At 41.1% G+C, this 16,960-nt stretch overlaps 1 protein-coding gene across 1 annotated transcript in view; it reads left to right on the forward strand.

Moving 5' to 3' along the window:
* The window catches only part of fbxw7 (F-box and WD repeat domain containing 7), a 133,346-nt gene that overhangs the window by 98,309 nt on the left and 18,077 nt on the right, over window positions 1-16,960 (forward strand). The window contains exons 6-8 of the mRNA XM_074693750.1: window positions 10,570-10,652; window positions 12,006-12,147; window positions 15,490-15,624. Coding sequence (XP_074549851.1) covers window positions 10,570-10,652; window positions 12,006-12,147; window positions 15,490-15,624 — 360 coding nt within the window. The remainder of the gene's footprint in view (window positions 1-10,569; window positions 10,653-12,005; window positions 12,148-15,489; window positions 15,625-16,960) is intronic.

Here is a 16,960-nt window from a genome sequence, read left to right on the forward strand (position 1 = left end):
AATCCAAGTTTTCAGCAACAATTTTATGGATTTTATGCAAGTTTTAATGCTTCTAAGCTCAGCTCGGAACACTCTGGCACCTTGGCCGGATGGTTGTGATAGGACAACCTAACGATTGAGAGCTTCATCTAAATCTTTAAAATGCAAAGAGACACAAGTTCAGCCATTGATTGCTTGGATTTCATTACTTCTAGAGCACCAAATTAAACACCTTTGAAGGTGTCCTTGTGATGCAGTGTCCATCTTGATCACCACCTCTAGAGTATTTCCAAACTGGATTAAAAGGACAAATTCTGTGTTGCATAAAAGTTCCTGCTACGGAGAAGTAAAGTTTGGTAGAACAAACTTATTGTACTCCTCAGTCCTCAGGTGAATGCTGAAAAATTTGCATACAGAAGTTTTTCAAATATAAGATTTAAGCCAATCAGAGGTGTGTAGCCATGTTTACATTGGAGCTATGATGACATTGTTTGAGATTTTGACACGTACCAAAGACCTAAAAAATATAAGTTTGCATGACTATAGATCCACTTTGCCTTGCAAAACACATTTGTTAATCGAATCGTTAATTGTTAATTCAAGCTCTGAGAGGGGATCTTAGTTTTGGCTGTCTCTGTGCAGTGATCCTCACTTCAGTGTCCATATTGAGACCACAGAGTCAATATCCGCTTTCCTAAGCACTCACTCCAGACTGACTTCTTCTCCTTTGGGAAATCAGCATCTTGGTCCTTTATTGCCCGGCTGGGGGTTCTGTGGTCAGTTTTAATAGAACACATTGCTAAATAAGGAGGCAGGAGAGACATTGTAGTTACACTACAGGTTCAGCAGAGAATCATCTTTGGTATCGTAGAAGCTTCTGTATAAGAGGGGGAGGAGTCCATTTTTGTGCGTTTATGGACAACCCTGTGTTTTATAAACCCAGATTTTAGTTAAAATGCACAATTGCATGAGCTCACAACTTTCCGAACTCTTACAATTTTCACTTTCCTGCTTATTGCTTGAGCAAATGTAAGAGAAAATGAACATTTGTGATTGAAATCAAATCACGCCACTAGACTTTTGTTTTCAGCCAGCTTGAAATTCAAATTATTGGTTTAAGATGCTAGTATTAAGTTGTTTTTTTTTTTCAAAAAGTGAGACTTGAGCACTCATTTAATGATTAAAAAAGCATCTACTCGATGTTAGTAAGCTAAAAAATGTTCTTTTTGCGACCTCACCCACTGAGTCCTTTTGCATGAATTCAAAGGAACAGCTCTTGCCATTGGCTCTTTAGTTTCCATTTTTGCACCTATTGTAGAAGCTTTTGTACATTTTGTCATTTTTTATTGCCTATACCAGTGCCTATTATAATTTTCCCAAGCCTCCTCTACTTGTATGCCTCACAAAACGTTGCATCTGCTCCAGTCTCCACTTCCTAAATAATTGCCAATAATTGCAAATAAGGACCTCCTTTCTTTATTTATAATCCATGAACTTCATTGTTGTCACAAGGGAGATAGCAGAGGCTCCTCTTTTAATTTCTTTTTTGACCTGACCCCTACAAACTTGAATGTTTCAGTCGCGTGGGTGGCTGTAGGATATGTTAATTTGATTCCATGCAGATGATGCTATTATTGTCCTCCACAGAATGCCATGATCCATGGTTTCCTTATTTATCAAACCTCCCCCACACGCCTTGCATCTGTCCAGCCTGGAATGAGGCTCACTCTTCTCCATTTCTGAAAAAAAATCTATTGAGGGAGGAGACCCCCCTACTTCTCATTTTTTTTCCACAGAGAGGACAATCACACAATGACATGGGTCTCGTTTTAGTGATGCATCACTGCCCAGGAAGTATTCGCCCCTTTCAAGTTCACCACCTCATATTAAACATTTGCCCAGAGAAGCTTCTTTGCTGCAGTGGTGTTGCTCCTTTTCACCAACATCTCTCAGTAAGGAATAGTAGTCTTGTCGCACTTTAATTCTGATAGACAGGTGTTCGACAGTAAATACCTCTTCAAGTATCATCCATTTAGAGCCAAAGCCATCCTTCTATTTTCACAATTGTTTAACCTCCTGATTGCTTTCTTTGTTACTGGATTGAAATACCAGTCTTTGAACTAAAGGTGCCATATTTACGTCTTCATAGCTTGTTAGCTTGTTAATTAAAACAGTGATCAATGGAAAACATGCAGAGGAGACTAATATATGCAGCAGACATCCATTCTTCCTTCCAGCAAATATCCTTGCATTTTCATACTTTCGGGATGCTGAATTTATCTGCAGACTGAAAGAATATATCTGTTGAGTCACTGTGGGATCCTTGGCGTTGATGTTGCCTATTATTTGTGCAAAGTCAAATGTGACAGTATTTGCATTTCCCCACAAGCTATCTGCTGCGCCACGATGTAATGAGTGTATTTTTGAACATCCTCTGCTGTTCAAATATGGCAGTAGAAGAGAAGAGCTGCTGGTGTCGGATGGAGCAGTTACTTGAGGTTTTTTTTCTTATTGAACAGGATGTTTAAAAATGGATTATATCTTTTCTGACCAGGAGATTTTTTGAGGGGGAGTTGATAAGCGGGAGGTCAGCATCAGAGGACGAAGGGGGAAGGCTGTCTGTTAATGCTTTACCAACCAGCAGAAGGAGAGCGACAAAGGAGGCCATGGCCCATTCAAAGGCCACAGTGCAGCTCCTCTCGCATGCCTAGCATTCCAATGTGCTGTGTAAAGGTTGAGCCGGCTGAGAGCGAGGAGAGGGCCTGTCTCAGAAGGGCCACCTTAAACACACACAAAGATCAGCCCGCTGTGTCTGGTGCACCCACATGTCCAATCCTTTGAAGGGTTTTCCTTGTGGTTATTTGATAGAGCTAAAGTCTGGCTAAAATTGAAGATTAGCCTTTTACACCCGTCTAATTTGGTCAGAATTTGTATCTCTTGCTTACATCAACTAAATCTGGTCACAATATTGTTTTTTTAATCAACTTTAAAAGTTGGCTAAAGTGGTTCAAAAATCAAATCGGCAACAGTGCCATTCAGAAATATGATATATGTGATATGGTAAAATAAGATGAAGGTAAGATAATCCTTTTTTGTCCCACAATGGGGGAATATACAGAAATACATAAGCACCAGTTGGTTCAGTCTTGCTCCCTTTTCTCCTGTCTGCCTCCAAATGGTGAATGTGCCAATATTCCCTTTGGTGCTGGGTTAGAACAGCTAGTTTGTCCATATTACTGATAGATTAGATCAAGATAGATCTTACATTCCCAAGAACGATTATTTGAAGCAAAAGTCCCTCCCTAGCTCACACCATTGCACCAGTACGTCTTGCTTGCCTCCTTCTCCTCAGCTTGCAGGGAACATTGGGTCTAGCACCAGTAAGCATCGACATGCTACAGGCTGCTTACAGCTGAGCTCATGTTGTGACCATGGTTACATGTGGGGTCCCTGGACCCTGGATAAGTAATGACCTTAAAGTGATACTCTGGGATGTCTGCCGGGGCCAATTTTTTACTTGACCAAAAACACAAATAAACGGACTCCCACCGAAAAACTCTGATATGGGTCTGCATTCACGCTTTATTTAGAGAATTTTCAGCGCGTTACTTTCACACAAAAACACTGCTAAATAAGGCTCTAGTTCTTTGGTTCTTGGTTCTGTTTTTGGTCAAGTAAAAGTTGGCCCCGTCTGAATGCATAGGAAACCGGCAGAGGAGCAGGGAGGAGGTCTTTGGTGCGAGTGCCCTGGGCTTCTGCTGCACAAAAACACTGCTGTAGGGGTAATTTCTGCCCTAAACCTTGTGATAGGACCCAACTTGTTCCATCCCGGTGTATCACTTTAAGGGCTTTGTTTACTATATTTTCACACTCACTGTCTGTCTTCAGGTGTGTAGCTAGCCAACCTCAAAGTGGGTTCTAAATTCACATCAGCTTATTTCAGGTTGTCTGATGTCTCCTATCATCTCATTAAACATACCATGCTTTGTGTGAAAAATAAACAAAAAAAAGTTAAACTGAAATTTACATTAATGTTAGTTCCAATAGTCATTGGTATTGTCTTTAATGTGCCTGTTAACATCCTAACAGAGAGGGTGTTATTAATTGTGCTGCCTTATCACAGTGCTTGAGTGTTTTAGACTGAGGTAGGTTGGTACCTGAAGTTTCTTGCCAAGTTTCCTTTTTAAGAAACAAGCCCGACATTCCCCTCCTGTGTCAGGCCACTTAGTAATTACAGGTGTAGGTTGGGAGTGTCTGGAAAGCTGCCAGATTCTGATGCTCCATCACCTGTAAGTAGAAGCTTCCCACGACCCTTCATTGTGTTTCCTGTGTCCATGATCTAATACGGATGTCTTGTGAGGTCGAGCAAACTTGAAAGTTCTGTTGAAACTAATGCTGTAGTCCTAAATGATGTGAGCTGGATTTCTAAAACAATTTTGCATTAGGAAGAAGATGCAGCATATACTCATGCTGAAAATTAAATTAAAACTTCAAAGAAGTGGTCATTATAATGGCTCACTTTGCTCTCTAGCAGCACAGTGATATAACAGAGTTGGCCAGGGACACTGTTTGATATTATCTATTCTCAATTTGTCCAAATTAATCAAACAAAAAGCTTGGTGTGTGTTTTTCCTGTGTGGCTAAACAAGATAATTATAAAATAAGATAATATAATAAATGCATTTTGCGCCACAACTCAAAGTGTGTTGGAATAGGAAGTGTTTATGTGTTTCTGAACTAAAGCTGCCGTCTTGAGGTTGCAATTTTGATTGCTGTGATAGCACCTGTGAATCCATCAGGGTTGCCCTGGGTTGTTAGTTGGGCAGCTGCAATCATCCCTATTACCTGCCATTCTGAAATGCAAATCTTGGTCTGTTGTCTGTGTTTAAACAAGCAGGTGAAGCTTGATGTGGATCCATTCACAGTGTCCTATAATGGATTAGAATGGAGTGCCCTTATCTGCTTTGTGATTTGTTTGAGTGATGTTAAAAAAAAAAATGATTTGAGTGCAATGAAGTCATGATGCACACTGGAACTAGCAGTGATAATAATTTACCATTGGATTGTTGATACATACTTCTTAGCTGCTCTGTTATTGTTGGTTAAGAGGGTGTGAAATGTTACTATTTTTTTATTGTGTTAAACCTCTAATACCAGATTTTGTTATGAAGCTGACAAATAAGGCAGTTGATCACCTAAAATCAGAGAATTCTTTTGGTTTGGGGATTTTTTTTCTTGAAAAATGTGTGAGACATTCCCTTGTTCCTACTTTTTTTGCTGCATTTCTTTGTCTTGTTTAATAGTTTACAAAATACTCGAGAGCTCTGGACAGATGGTCGAACGAAACAGGATGTGTGAGGCAATCTGTGATAAAACTTTGGGGTAGTTTCTTTTTTTTCATTTACATACTTCTTGTAGAGAAAGAGATTAATCAAAACACGAACAAAAGACTTCCTCGTAGTTGCAATAAATAGGTCCTGCCGGTAGATCTTACGTTTCTATATTACTCTAATATTCTAGTGTCTGAAAATTAAAGTATGACCTCTCATTTCCCACCTAAAAGTAGCATTAACTGTATGTTATTTAAAGTAGTTAATAAAAGACATTTGCATGCATTCAGTAGTCAAAATCTACTCTTAACTCAGCGCTTGAGTGAATATAGGCCCATATGTCTATCTCATCTCTACATATCTTACAGTACTGTTTTACCAAAAGGGCAAGTGTGCCTTCTAAAGGTGATTTTAAAACAAAGATGTTTCTCGTGTTAAAACAAAAAGGGAGGGAGGACGTGGATGAGGTGCAGACGAAATAGGTGTGCCGGTTCCTCAACAAGTGGGATCCAAATTTTCATGCTAGAGGACAAACGCCTGAACCTTCCAGTCTCTGTGCTCTGCTGCTCCGCATATGTCCTCGGTCTCCTGCTCTCAGAGGATGCTCTGCCCACAGTGTTGAACGCTGGACTGCACCATTCCTCCCTTCTCCACCGGGGAGGCTGTAATCAGATCCTTTTGGAGGAGCCGTCGTGCAGCCTGTGAAGAGGAAGAGGGCACTGCTCTGCGCTCTGACGCTCTCCTCCTCCTCCTCTCCTCCCCTTTTTCTGCCGAGTGTCACCCTCTTCCTCCCTCATATGCTCACTCCTTGCTCAGTGAGGCTGGTCGGCGGCGCACACGCCTCCGGGATCGTCGCATCGCATTGTTCACCCACTGATCGGCGTAACATTGCACAACCTTTACCCCTCTTTTTGATTTTTAATGCCCTCTCCGGGAGGACTTACTGCATGCACGCTAGTGCGGTGACGTGCCCGAGCATGCTCACATCAGAGACGGATTTACCTGAGAGTACGCTGCCCTCACACCGTCAGAGCCATCTCCCCGTCGCGCGCACACGTTTGGACTTCACCGATTGTCACTGAAGAGGAAAAAGGGAAACACACCGGATTACAAGGATGGGGTTCTACGGCACTTTAAAGATGATTTTCTACAAAGTGAGTATGAATCCAACGGAAATGCAAGACACATGCTCGTGCCTGGTTATTTCATATTTGACTCGCATCGTCGTCCTCATTATCTCCGACGCGCCTCTGACGGCAGATTGTGCGGCCACTGCGGAGGATAAACAGCGGCGTAGCAGACCCCCGGAGACGCCGCTTTAATTGCCGGGGCCTATATGTTTTCTTGGCGCTGCCTTAAACGTTGGAGGAATCACGACGTGATTCGGCATATTTTTTTCATTCAAAGCAACTTCAGCTTTGTAAATCAAACCCTAACATCCAGGGCAAGGGTTATATGTGCATGTAAATTACCTTAAAGCTCCGAGTGGATGAATTGGTTTTGAATTTTGCAATGATTGATGCACATATGCATCGTTTTTGCGTATTATATGCCACTGAATTTCTATGTTGTCCCTTTGCTTTGGCTTTTGCTCTCTGCACCTGTGCATCTAACATGGTCCTCCCTTCCACATAATATGCCCCATCTATTACATATACGCCACATATGGCTGCTCTCCCTCTCTCCTGTATCTGAATACATACAGACTTCCACATTGATCAGTCATTTTGATTTCAGGAGAAAAAAAAATCTAGTTTCCTCATGCAACCCTTCCCAGTTTGCAGGGTAATTATGATCCCACATTATGCAGCAGCGGTTTATCTTGCACTTACTGAAGTGACTGTTGGAGATGCTCACATACGATCAGTCTGCTCTTTCTGCTTTTGCTGCCTGTTGGAGTCGCCTATCCCCTGACATTGTGCGCTCGCCTCGGGCTTCATCCGCAGATAATGGGTCACTGTGTCAGACTGCACGAGGTAGAATATCCTCAAGGATGTCGGGTGTATTATACTGGATGGCAGCCATGTAATGATGCTCCCTTAGCCAGAGATGCAGAGTACAAACAAGACAGACAGAGGATGCAATGTAAACAAATGGGATTTTCATTCAGAATTGTGCTCTCACAGTGGGTGTCTTGTGTGCAGGTGTGCGCACTTTGCCTGTGTGGTGTTGAAGGTTATACTTAAGTTACCCTTATGACTGAATGAAAATGTCATTCTTAATCAATGGGCAATGGTTTATTGAATTGAGCAGTGACTCATTTGTATTCTCCGTCCATGTGGTGATATCAGGGTTTTGAAGTCAGCCCCTGGAGCTGGAATATTTTCATGCCTGTCTATGACTGACCTGACAGAAACTGACACATTAAGACTGATCCTTTTTTAAAGACTCATTTTCTGGTTTCATTTCAATTCGTGTCCTTATCAATTCCAAAACTCGTGTGCGTCTCTGCATCTCCTGCGGCGCTGATTGACGCGAGGAAACTGTCTCACGGCTAGTTGGGAACAGTGTTTGATTTATGAGGAAAGATTTTTTAAGTGACTGATGCTGCAGGATGTAGTCTGCGCTGGAATGAATCAACACATTATGTAAGAGTGATTGCTGTCTTTAAAATATCATTAACTCTCTGTGTCTCCATCTGTCGTGCTTTTGGACAGATAGAGAAAGGGGAAAGCCAAGAGGAAGGAGGGAGCGAGGGAGGGAGGACTGATTAGCAGTGATTTACAAACACTGCTTTCTCTAGTTACCTTTTCCCAGGCTGAAACACAAGAAGACGCTGGTTACACGCTGTGTTTTGTTTTTCCCACCCCCATTTAGCTTGAGGTTTTTCTTACATACGCACACGCTCAAAGCTAGCCAGAGAACCCCCTTGCTTTTCTGACACACACCCAATGCATGCATACACACACCCAGGCTCTCCTTGGCTACTGAACTGCCAATGCAGTGAGATCACTGCTTTAAGAACAAGGCAGTTGAGTTTAAAAGCGTGATCTTAAGCTGGAATACCCTGTAAACCCTGCCTGTTATTTTTCTTAGCAATGAGACAAGATTTCACTCACAAATGCAGACAAGTACAATCTGCATCGCTTCTGAAACCATTTGCATGCCGTATGCCACTTAGATTTAATCTCCAAGTGCCTTTTCCAAGCATGAATTATTCCAGATTTTTATAGCTCTTCACTTGATCCTCTCTGCAGCTTCACACAGGAGCTGACTTGTGTGGAAAAGGTCACAAATCATTGGTCAGACTTCAGAATAAAGTCTAAGGGCCACATGAACCTGCAGCACAAGCTGGTATGCTTGTCATGTGCACATGCCTGAAAAACACTCTGGCTTCTGTGATGTTTTGGTGCATTGATTCATTTCAAACTCAATTCTATTGATACCAAAGCATGGGTGCAGCTGTTGCTCATGTCTGTTCATCATGGTGAACTTCACAGTTCCTTTCTGTATGTGCATCATTGTTTCAGTGTATTGCATGCTTGTTTCCTTTTAATGTACACCTCAAACACACACACACTGGGCTAAATTATAGTGATAAACAAAGAGCACACATCTTGAGGACAGACATGTAATCATGCCACTGTGATGGCAGACAGTGTGGAGTCAAACGTCAACTAGTGTTTTCTTCTGTAGCATACAGTTCTATAGCAGCAAACCCAAGAGCAACAAAAAGCTTTGTTTGCTTCTAAATGGAGGGGAAAAAGTTAACTTTGGATGTGGTTTCTGGTTTTTAACAAACTGTTTTTGTTTATACAACAGTTGGAGGGAAGATGAGGAGGGATCTGCATAAATCTGCACTGCAGGTTGTGATTTGCAGCTCAACCGGCTGGACTCCGGTGTAGAGAAAGTTTAACATAAATTTGTTTTTCTTGCCCAAACTCACATATTACAGTTTGTCTTACAGAGCTTTATGTATATACTTCACATGGCATTTTCTGTCTTTAAACTCTTGATTTAGTTTTGGAAAAACAACCTTAAACCCTTTAAACAGAAAGTGCTTACAGATCGTATTTACCAGAAATGAATGTGAAAACCAGACCACATCCTTCTGTGCAGGAATGAATCATTCATCTGCAATATGATGTTTATTTTTTTGGTTTAAAAAACAAAAAACAATAGCCTCGTTGGTCATACTCGCACAGTGCCCAGAGAGAAAACTGGGCTTTTGTTTCTTTTGCTTTAGACTGTAAGACCTTGACCAAATCCTGTTAAGCTTTCACCTAAACATGGAACGTATAAAATAAACCACAAAACAAGGCTAGGCCAGACCTCCATATTGTATATTCAATTTTGGCCAGACACTTAAAAACACAGTTCTTTAGTTAGCTTGATGACCACGGAGCAGAGAAGATAAATGGTGATGGCTTGCATGTGTGCTGCGAGGCTGTGCCAGAGAGAGTGGCAGGCACTGGATGAAGAAAATTGCCTCGCCGTGGCCGTTACACAGGCTTCTTTGTTTGCGCGGTAGGGTAGGTGGTAACAGGGACTGGGGTGTTGTGTGCACATGCAGGTGATAGAGAGAGATAAAGAACCGACTCACTCTGTTTTTCTTTCTCAAGTATCAATGTGAGTCCAACTTCAATGCCAAAGAATGCTCTCTGCACCCTCCCTGAACACTTTGTGGTTATTGTGTGTGCATGAACACGCTGTGTTTCTCCTGGAGTTTCGGGTGTGAATGTGTGATTGCCTCTGGGTATTATAACAGCGTCTGGTTGCCCCAGGATCAGTGTGCGCTTGTCATGTGTCTCAAACACGGAAAATAATCAAAACAAAGCACAGCCTTGTTCAACAAGCACCTGCTTTGTATCGGACTATCTCATAATGTTGAGCTGCTTCATCTACAGATACCTCGCTGCTTTGTAATGAAACATGTTCATAAATTGAATCTCGAGCCTAACCATTAAAGTTTAATTTCCTTATTTGCATAAAGCTGCTGCAAGAGTGTGCTATCTCTATTTAATATGCAGAATTTCAGACACAGTGTTAACAATGTCTGTAACTTGTGAAAGCAATTTTCTGCTTCCTCTACTGTTTTTTAAAACTTTTATGACCTGTGTCCTTTCTAAGGTTTGCTTTTCATGAGTTTTCTCATTCTGTGACAAAAAATAAAGTAACTCTCTTGAAGAAAGTTAGTGAGCAGTGGAGAAAAGAAGGTTGATGCCAGAAAAGGCCCCTCCAGACAAATTGTATTGGACTTGAACGTCAGGCTACTGCAGTGTTGGTTTCTCATATTTTTCTTTTCTTTTTTTTTCCTCAGATGAAGAGGAAGTTGGACCATGGTCCCGAGGTCCGATCATTCCCTTCAGGAAAAAAGCCCTGCAAAGGCCCAGAGTATTCAAGGTAAAGCTCACAGATAACATTTCTCAGTTTGCAGTGCTCTGCTTTTGCCTCTCAGGTAGAGATCCAAATGAATAAAATTATAGGTAATTTGAAGGAGCAGTATCTCCACAATTTCCTGCTCGGCACTAATGAAATGAACCATGATAAGAAAACATATCAAGAGGTGTGAACAAAGATGCTGTGGACCTTCAAACAGAATGAATCTTCACATCATATCATATCTCCAGCATCCAGCCAGCAGAACTCCCAGATGTTGCTCTTACACTAAATATTTAATGCACATGTTCGCATGTAGCCACATTAAAATTCAGAATGAACACAGTCACTTAACTGTAAATGTTGCCATGTAACAGGCTCCGTCTCAGCTTCCTTTCCCATTAAAAATAAATCAATAATGGAAATGAACCCCAAGCTTTCCAGTTTGCTGGTAGCACGTGGGGTCCCAAGCATCAAGGTTTGCCCATCGAACAGCTTTTTCCGCTGCCCTTACTTTACTACAGCACGTGGGCACCCTTTGAAGTCCTGGTTCTTACAACAGGAGAGTCTGGGCTTGAGTAGATATCTGTGGGATTGTGTAATACTTTGAAGTTTTGAGTTACAAATATACGTTGGAGGTGCTTCGAGGCAAATATTGACCGAGTTTCTTATCATTCAAATTTGCTCCTTCAAATGCTTCGGAAGCTTTCTGTTTGAACCAAAAAAGTATACAACAAAGAAAAAAATCCCTGTATTTTTAACACATTGTGCCTACTTTGTGTACTTGGCTTTCTTTGAGCTATAATTGTATAGCTAACTGTGTTTAAATAATAAAAGAGCACAGCAGTTGCTGTTGGGCCTGAGGGATAGAGAGGACTTTTTGGCTGTGTAAATAAAAGAGAATACATCTGCTCACTCGGTCATAAACTGTGTGTAGTAAAAATAATGGGGGGGTTGTGTGAGGAAATCAGCATAATTTAAAAAGGAAACTCAGGTTTTTTTTTTTCATTTAAATTAGCTTAGGAGAATACACTTGACTTAATTTGGACTTTATTGTTAAGCCAATGCAGTTACATGCCAATGTTTCAGTTTTAAGTGCAGCCTTTAGTGTTCAATTTGTGTTTGAAAAGACACAACTTTTGTTCTATTTGATTGAATTATCTACAAAAGTTGCATCAAGCCCACTCTGAGTGCCTTGATGATTGAGATGCTATGTTTTTCAATAATAGTGTGTTTCATTCATATGTCCATCATTGTTTACATTGCTTTTTCAGTGAGTGCTTTTTCATATATTCTGTGGTCATGCTATTAGTTTGCCTCTAAAATTGCTAAAACATGATCAGTTCTAAGGATTTTTTCTTCCCTTGTAATCTTCAGCCCGACAGGAATTGTCCCATGTCCAGCCACACCCACCACATTCGGCCACATCAGAACAGCCAATGGTCAGGGGCAGCAGAGACGGCGTATCACCTCAATCCAGCCACCCACGGGTCTCCAAGAATGGCTCCGAACATTTCAGGTGACCTAGCTCTCTTCCTCTCTTTCTCCTCCCCAGCGGGCTACTCCAAGCTTTTGAGCAAAAGCTTATCAAAAAGCAGATGTTGCACCCAATCAATGTTCACTTAGGCTCTGAGATAATTGGTGCCTTGTTGTTCAGGCCCAGCACATTACCATAAGCACTGTAGCGTGGAATTGGAATTAGCTGTACCTGTGCAGACTTAAAGGCAGCGTTACAACATTTCTATAATAGACCTCAGGTCTGTTTTAAAAGGTGAACAGATGTTGTCTTGTTTGTCCTCTGAAGTCAAGAATTAGACTTTCATGTATCCATCCTTTGAAAAACATAATAGAGACTTTGGAGATCTTCATAATTTGCCAATGTTGAATAAATACTTGTTTTGAATAACTTGAGAAACTGTAGTCCAGTTAAGAAAAACGACTCTGACATAAGCTAAGTAAAGACCTGGCCTATCTTTTCTATCTGTTAAAGGACTTACTGTAGAGATGCAATATTATATAGATATCACTTTGTTCTTCGACTTCAACTCCGGTAACTCCACACTCAGCAGATATAGGATGTCATTTTAACATATTAGCCTGGAGAGGCCTGAGATTTCTCCTATTATAGGTTGTCATTGCTTTCATTACCTTAGAGAGCTTCAACTCATTATCTTTGAAAAGCTGGGCTAACCTGTGACATCTCAGTGTTTATTTTACATATATTGGTCCTCAGGCCTGCAGTCCACTGTCTTTTATCAGACAGCTAATCCTGAAACTTACATTCTGTACATTCCCTAGTCCAGTCTCAGCCTGCACTCTCATTAAAGAGGCAAACATGACTACAAAGAAGCAAACTGGGCTTCCTGGGCTCATTTGGAGAGTTTGCACTTACGAAGACAAGTGGACACCAATGTTAAGTGATGTTGTAACATGTTTTGTCCTTTCCCTGACACGAGAGACGCTGTATCACTCTCATGTCTCCCTGTTAAATATTGAGGTGATCAATACAGATTAGTGTAAAGACTAGAAACAAATGGCACAGCTCTGTCCTACAGTGATAAAATACATCAGTCTGCACCTTTACAGCTCTCCTAAAATAGAAAAAAAAAACACCCGACAATTCAATCATTAATCTGTTAGAATACTTCAGTATATTACAGGGTTTTGAGTTTATTGATGGTAATGCATGGGACTATGGGCCCATTCCGTTTATTTCAGAAAAATACCTTTAATAAACCAACAAATAAGCACCTGTGGCTTGGCACCATTTGCTGTGTTAATTTTTCACGACATGAAACCATTTTGTAAACTTCATCCAAAAAGCAAGGCATGGAGATGAAATATTTGCCTCGCTAATGTTTTTGAAGCTCAGTAATCTTTGCTTTGTTTGAAGACTTGCTTTTGAAGACTGAATGCTTTAGTCTTTGTAAAATCAATAAGATTTTTGCAGCAGATACTTTGAACATTTCCCTCTGAATGACTGAACTGTAGCTTTTATCAGCATCTTCTCTCAAAGATTAGACAAGCACAAGAGAAGCACTTGTACATCAGAGCACCAGCCAGGATTTCTTGCCTGTTAAATTACGAGCTCTATGATCCTGGACTGAATCTCCTGGTTTGTGTCTCAGCTGGTATCTACCGATTCATGGCAGAAATTCTAAACAAATTAGAGAAGTCAGTAGCCAGGCAGATGCAGTTGTACTTGTCAAGGGGGGACGAAGCTAAACAAAAGTTTACTACTAAGACTAAGTACACTCAATGTCAGACAGAAATTTAGCATACTGTGGGATGTTCAGTGCCTGGTGAAGACAGTATCAAACATCCTGTAAGAGCTTCTGTCCATTTTGATTTCATTTGTACATGTATAAAAACACAGTAAGGGTTTGTAGGTGTCAGATTTACATCTCAAGCTGTAAATGCTAAGCTTTAAAGTTTGTTTTCAGACAAGACGTGCCAGTAATCCCTGTCAGAAAATTGATGTCACGCAAGAAACTGTTGGATGGCCCTCCTGATTGCAGGAAGGAGGTCTCTGAAACCCCTGATTACCTCTAGAACCAGCACCTCTGGCTAAAGCTTTTAGCTGTCAAATTACAGGTGGTTTGCATGTGCCACATTTTCCATGCTGCCTCGTAGCCTGTAATCATTGTGAGATTTCAGTGCTCTGCAGGGGAAAACAACTGTTGCTTTTAGGTCCAACATGCGGTACAGTTATTTTCCACAGCCAGCGTAAAACAACTGAATGTTCATGCAGAAGAAATTGGCTCTCTGAGTTTTAATGCTGCTAATGGAGTCTAGTTCCTCATGCTCAAATTTTCCACTAATGTGCCGGCTGCTAGAAATAGGCAGGTGCCTGAAGCTACTCTGTGCCGCCGAGGAGGTCACGGAGGAAACATTAACGTGTTACAGACACGTTCATGAGGCAGTATGTCTCCAAGTCTCTTAGTTCCAAGTCAAATAAGAGCTTACACAAGCACACAGAGGCTTCAAGTTGAATTCAAGCAAACTGGCACAATCAGCTCTCTGTTTTTCAGTTTTCACTCTTCTTCTACAGCTGTGTAAGGTGTGACAATCCAGATATGGATGTGTTATGAATATACTGACTGCAGTGTTGAGCTAGTGTGTTGCCACCTGTGACACCCAAGATAGAAACAAGAATCCCTTGAGATAATATGGAGATGAGGCAGCAGTACAGTGAAAATTAGCTCCAGTAAAAGCATTGCTGCATATGTCTCACAGTCTTTATAATGTACTGATGCATACAATAAACCAGCGGTGGGAACATTAATTTAGCGTTTGCATCTAGAAGATAGCTGAGTCACTAGGAGAAAATAACATAAAAATAGCAAAATTTTGACATCTATTATTTTCGTCATTATGTATCATTGCATTTGAGAATCATAAATCCAGTCAGATTAGTATTTTTGTGTTCACTGACATCAGGTGCAGCTTTCTCATTTGTAATGATTATATGGTCTAATGCTAAAACCATCAAACACTCGCGTCAGAGTTTGAAGGACTCTGTTAACCCTTGAAAGAAATGAGAGAACTAGTAAACTACTGAGACTCAGCAAGGGATATCAGTAAACCAATAGACAGTTTTTTCTGCAACTCAGAGGGACTCAAGAGGGTGCGTCTAACCTCTAGAGAGTTAGAATTTATGGATTTCCTCTCAAGTAGACCTCCCAAAGTGTCTTTTCAATATGTGTTATTGGCATCCGTTATTGGCATTGTATTGGAGGTCTCTTGGTTTAATTTGTCTCAAATACCAAACTAGCACTGAAAGAGTCTTGAGCACTCCAACAAACGTAATAATGTAGAGTATTTGTCTTATTAAAAATTCCTCTGTCGTGTTTTTTTCCAGAGCTGGACTGGGCCCGAGAAGCTGCTGGCGCTGGATGAGTTGATTGACAGCTGTGAGCCCACACAAGTCAAGCATATGATGCAGGTGATCGAGCCGCAGTTTCAGCGAGACTTCATCTCCCTGCTGCCCAAAGAGGTGAGTCCCTGAATCCCCTTTTTTCCTTTTATCTGTTAACAACTTTATCTTGGGCCCTCGTCCTTCTTCTGACCTAAAGTCCCATCAGGGAATCCCTCAGGGTGGACAACTTGTGAATGAACATCCTGCTTCCTCTGCAGCGTTAATCCCCTCACAGTCTGTCTCTTCGTCTTTTAACTGAGTCCACAGTTAGGATCTTGTTTTTTCTCTACTTCATAACTGACAATACAAACAAACTGAGGAGTCAGACTGATGATAAGATCACATAGGGAATTCTTACAAAACCGCCTCAATCCACCCTATCTGATGTAGATGATCAAATACTTTGCACCTTGTCTCTGGCTGGCAGGTGTTAGGATGAAGGTAGGTTTGAAAGCTGCAGCACAGAGCAATAGGATTCACGTTTTCAAGGCATCTGAACTACTTGCTCCAACACCAAATACACAACAATCTTGTGTTTTTCCTGGACGTAAGCCCTCCTCCTTTTTAAAAATCTTGTTCCCTCACACTTCTTTTCATAATCCCGTCTCTCCTCTCTGCCAGGGCTGCAGGATTTATATTGGGCAGGGCTGTCAAGTCATTTTAACAGGACAATCCCTATGGTGCACTAAGATACAGTTGAAATTGAAAGTGTGAAGAGAATCTGCAGAGGGGACTGTGTGTCGGGCTTAAAAAGCAATCATAGACTCTAGGTCCATTCATAAGGCCTTCCAAAATATTGTCAAGCCCGGTAATGACTACTGGCTCAGACAGGCTTTTAGGTGATTGAGGTATGTCGAAGTTTTTGGGTCTTCACTGCGGCAAGTGACTTGAAATAACCCTTTAAACTAAAAAGATTAAAAAACTTGGTCAGGCAGAGTTAGAAATAAGGACTCCCCTTGTCAAAACGTGTCAGTCCTTTTTGCTGTTAGAGCGGTTTTGAACTTCAAGAAGTTGGATGAACAACAAGGAAACATCTTCAAAGCGCTCGTTGACTCTTTTTTTTCCCCACATTCCTTCACTTCAGAGGGCTTGGATAGAACTTGACTACAGCTTTGATTTAACCAAAACTCAGACAGGCATCTGAATTAATCAGTGAACAGTTCACGTTGGACTAGATTGAAGGCACTATAGATCAGTTTTTGTCATTATTATCCAGCTTTAGATTAACAAACTGTAGCTGTGGCATTATTACTCTCTGTGAGATGCTTCCATTGTTTTTTCTCCGATACACATCAATAAAGTAGTTGATTTAATCCTGTGGTTATAACATCATCTACCCTTGTCAGTTAGATCAATGCTGTTAATATTCACGTAGGTTGTTCAGCACATTGGTTTGCTCAGCTGTACCTTTTTA

The sequence above is a fragment of the Halichoeres trimaculatus genome, unplaced genomic scaffold, assembly GCF_033239565.1.
Source record: "Halichoeres trimaculatus isolate MK-OKI-2021-1 unplaced genomic scaffold, fHalTri1.1 fHalTri1_scaffold_2, whole genome shotgun sequence".
In the NCBI taxonomy this organism is placed as follows: domain Eukaryota; kingdom Metazoa; phylum Chordata; class Actinopteri; order Labriformes; family Labridae; genus Halichoeres; species Halichoeres trimaculatus.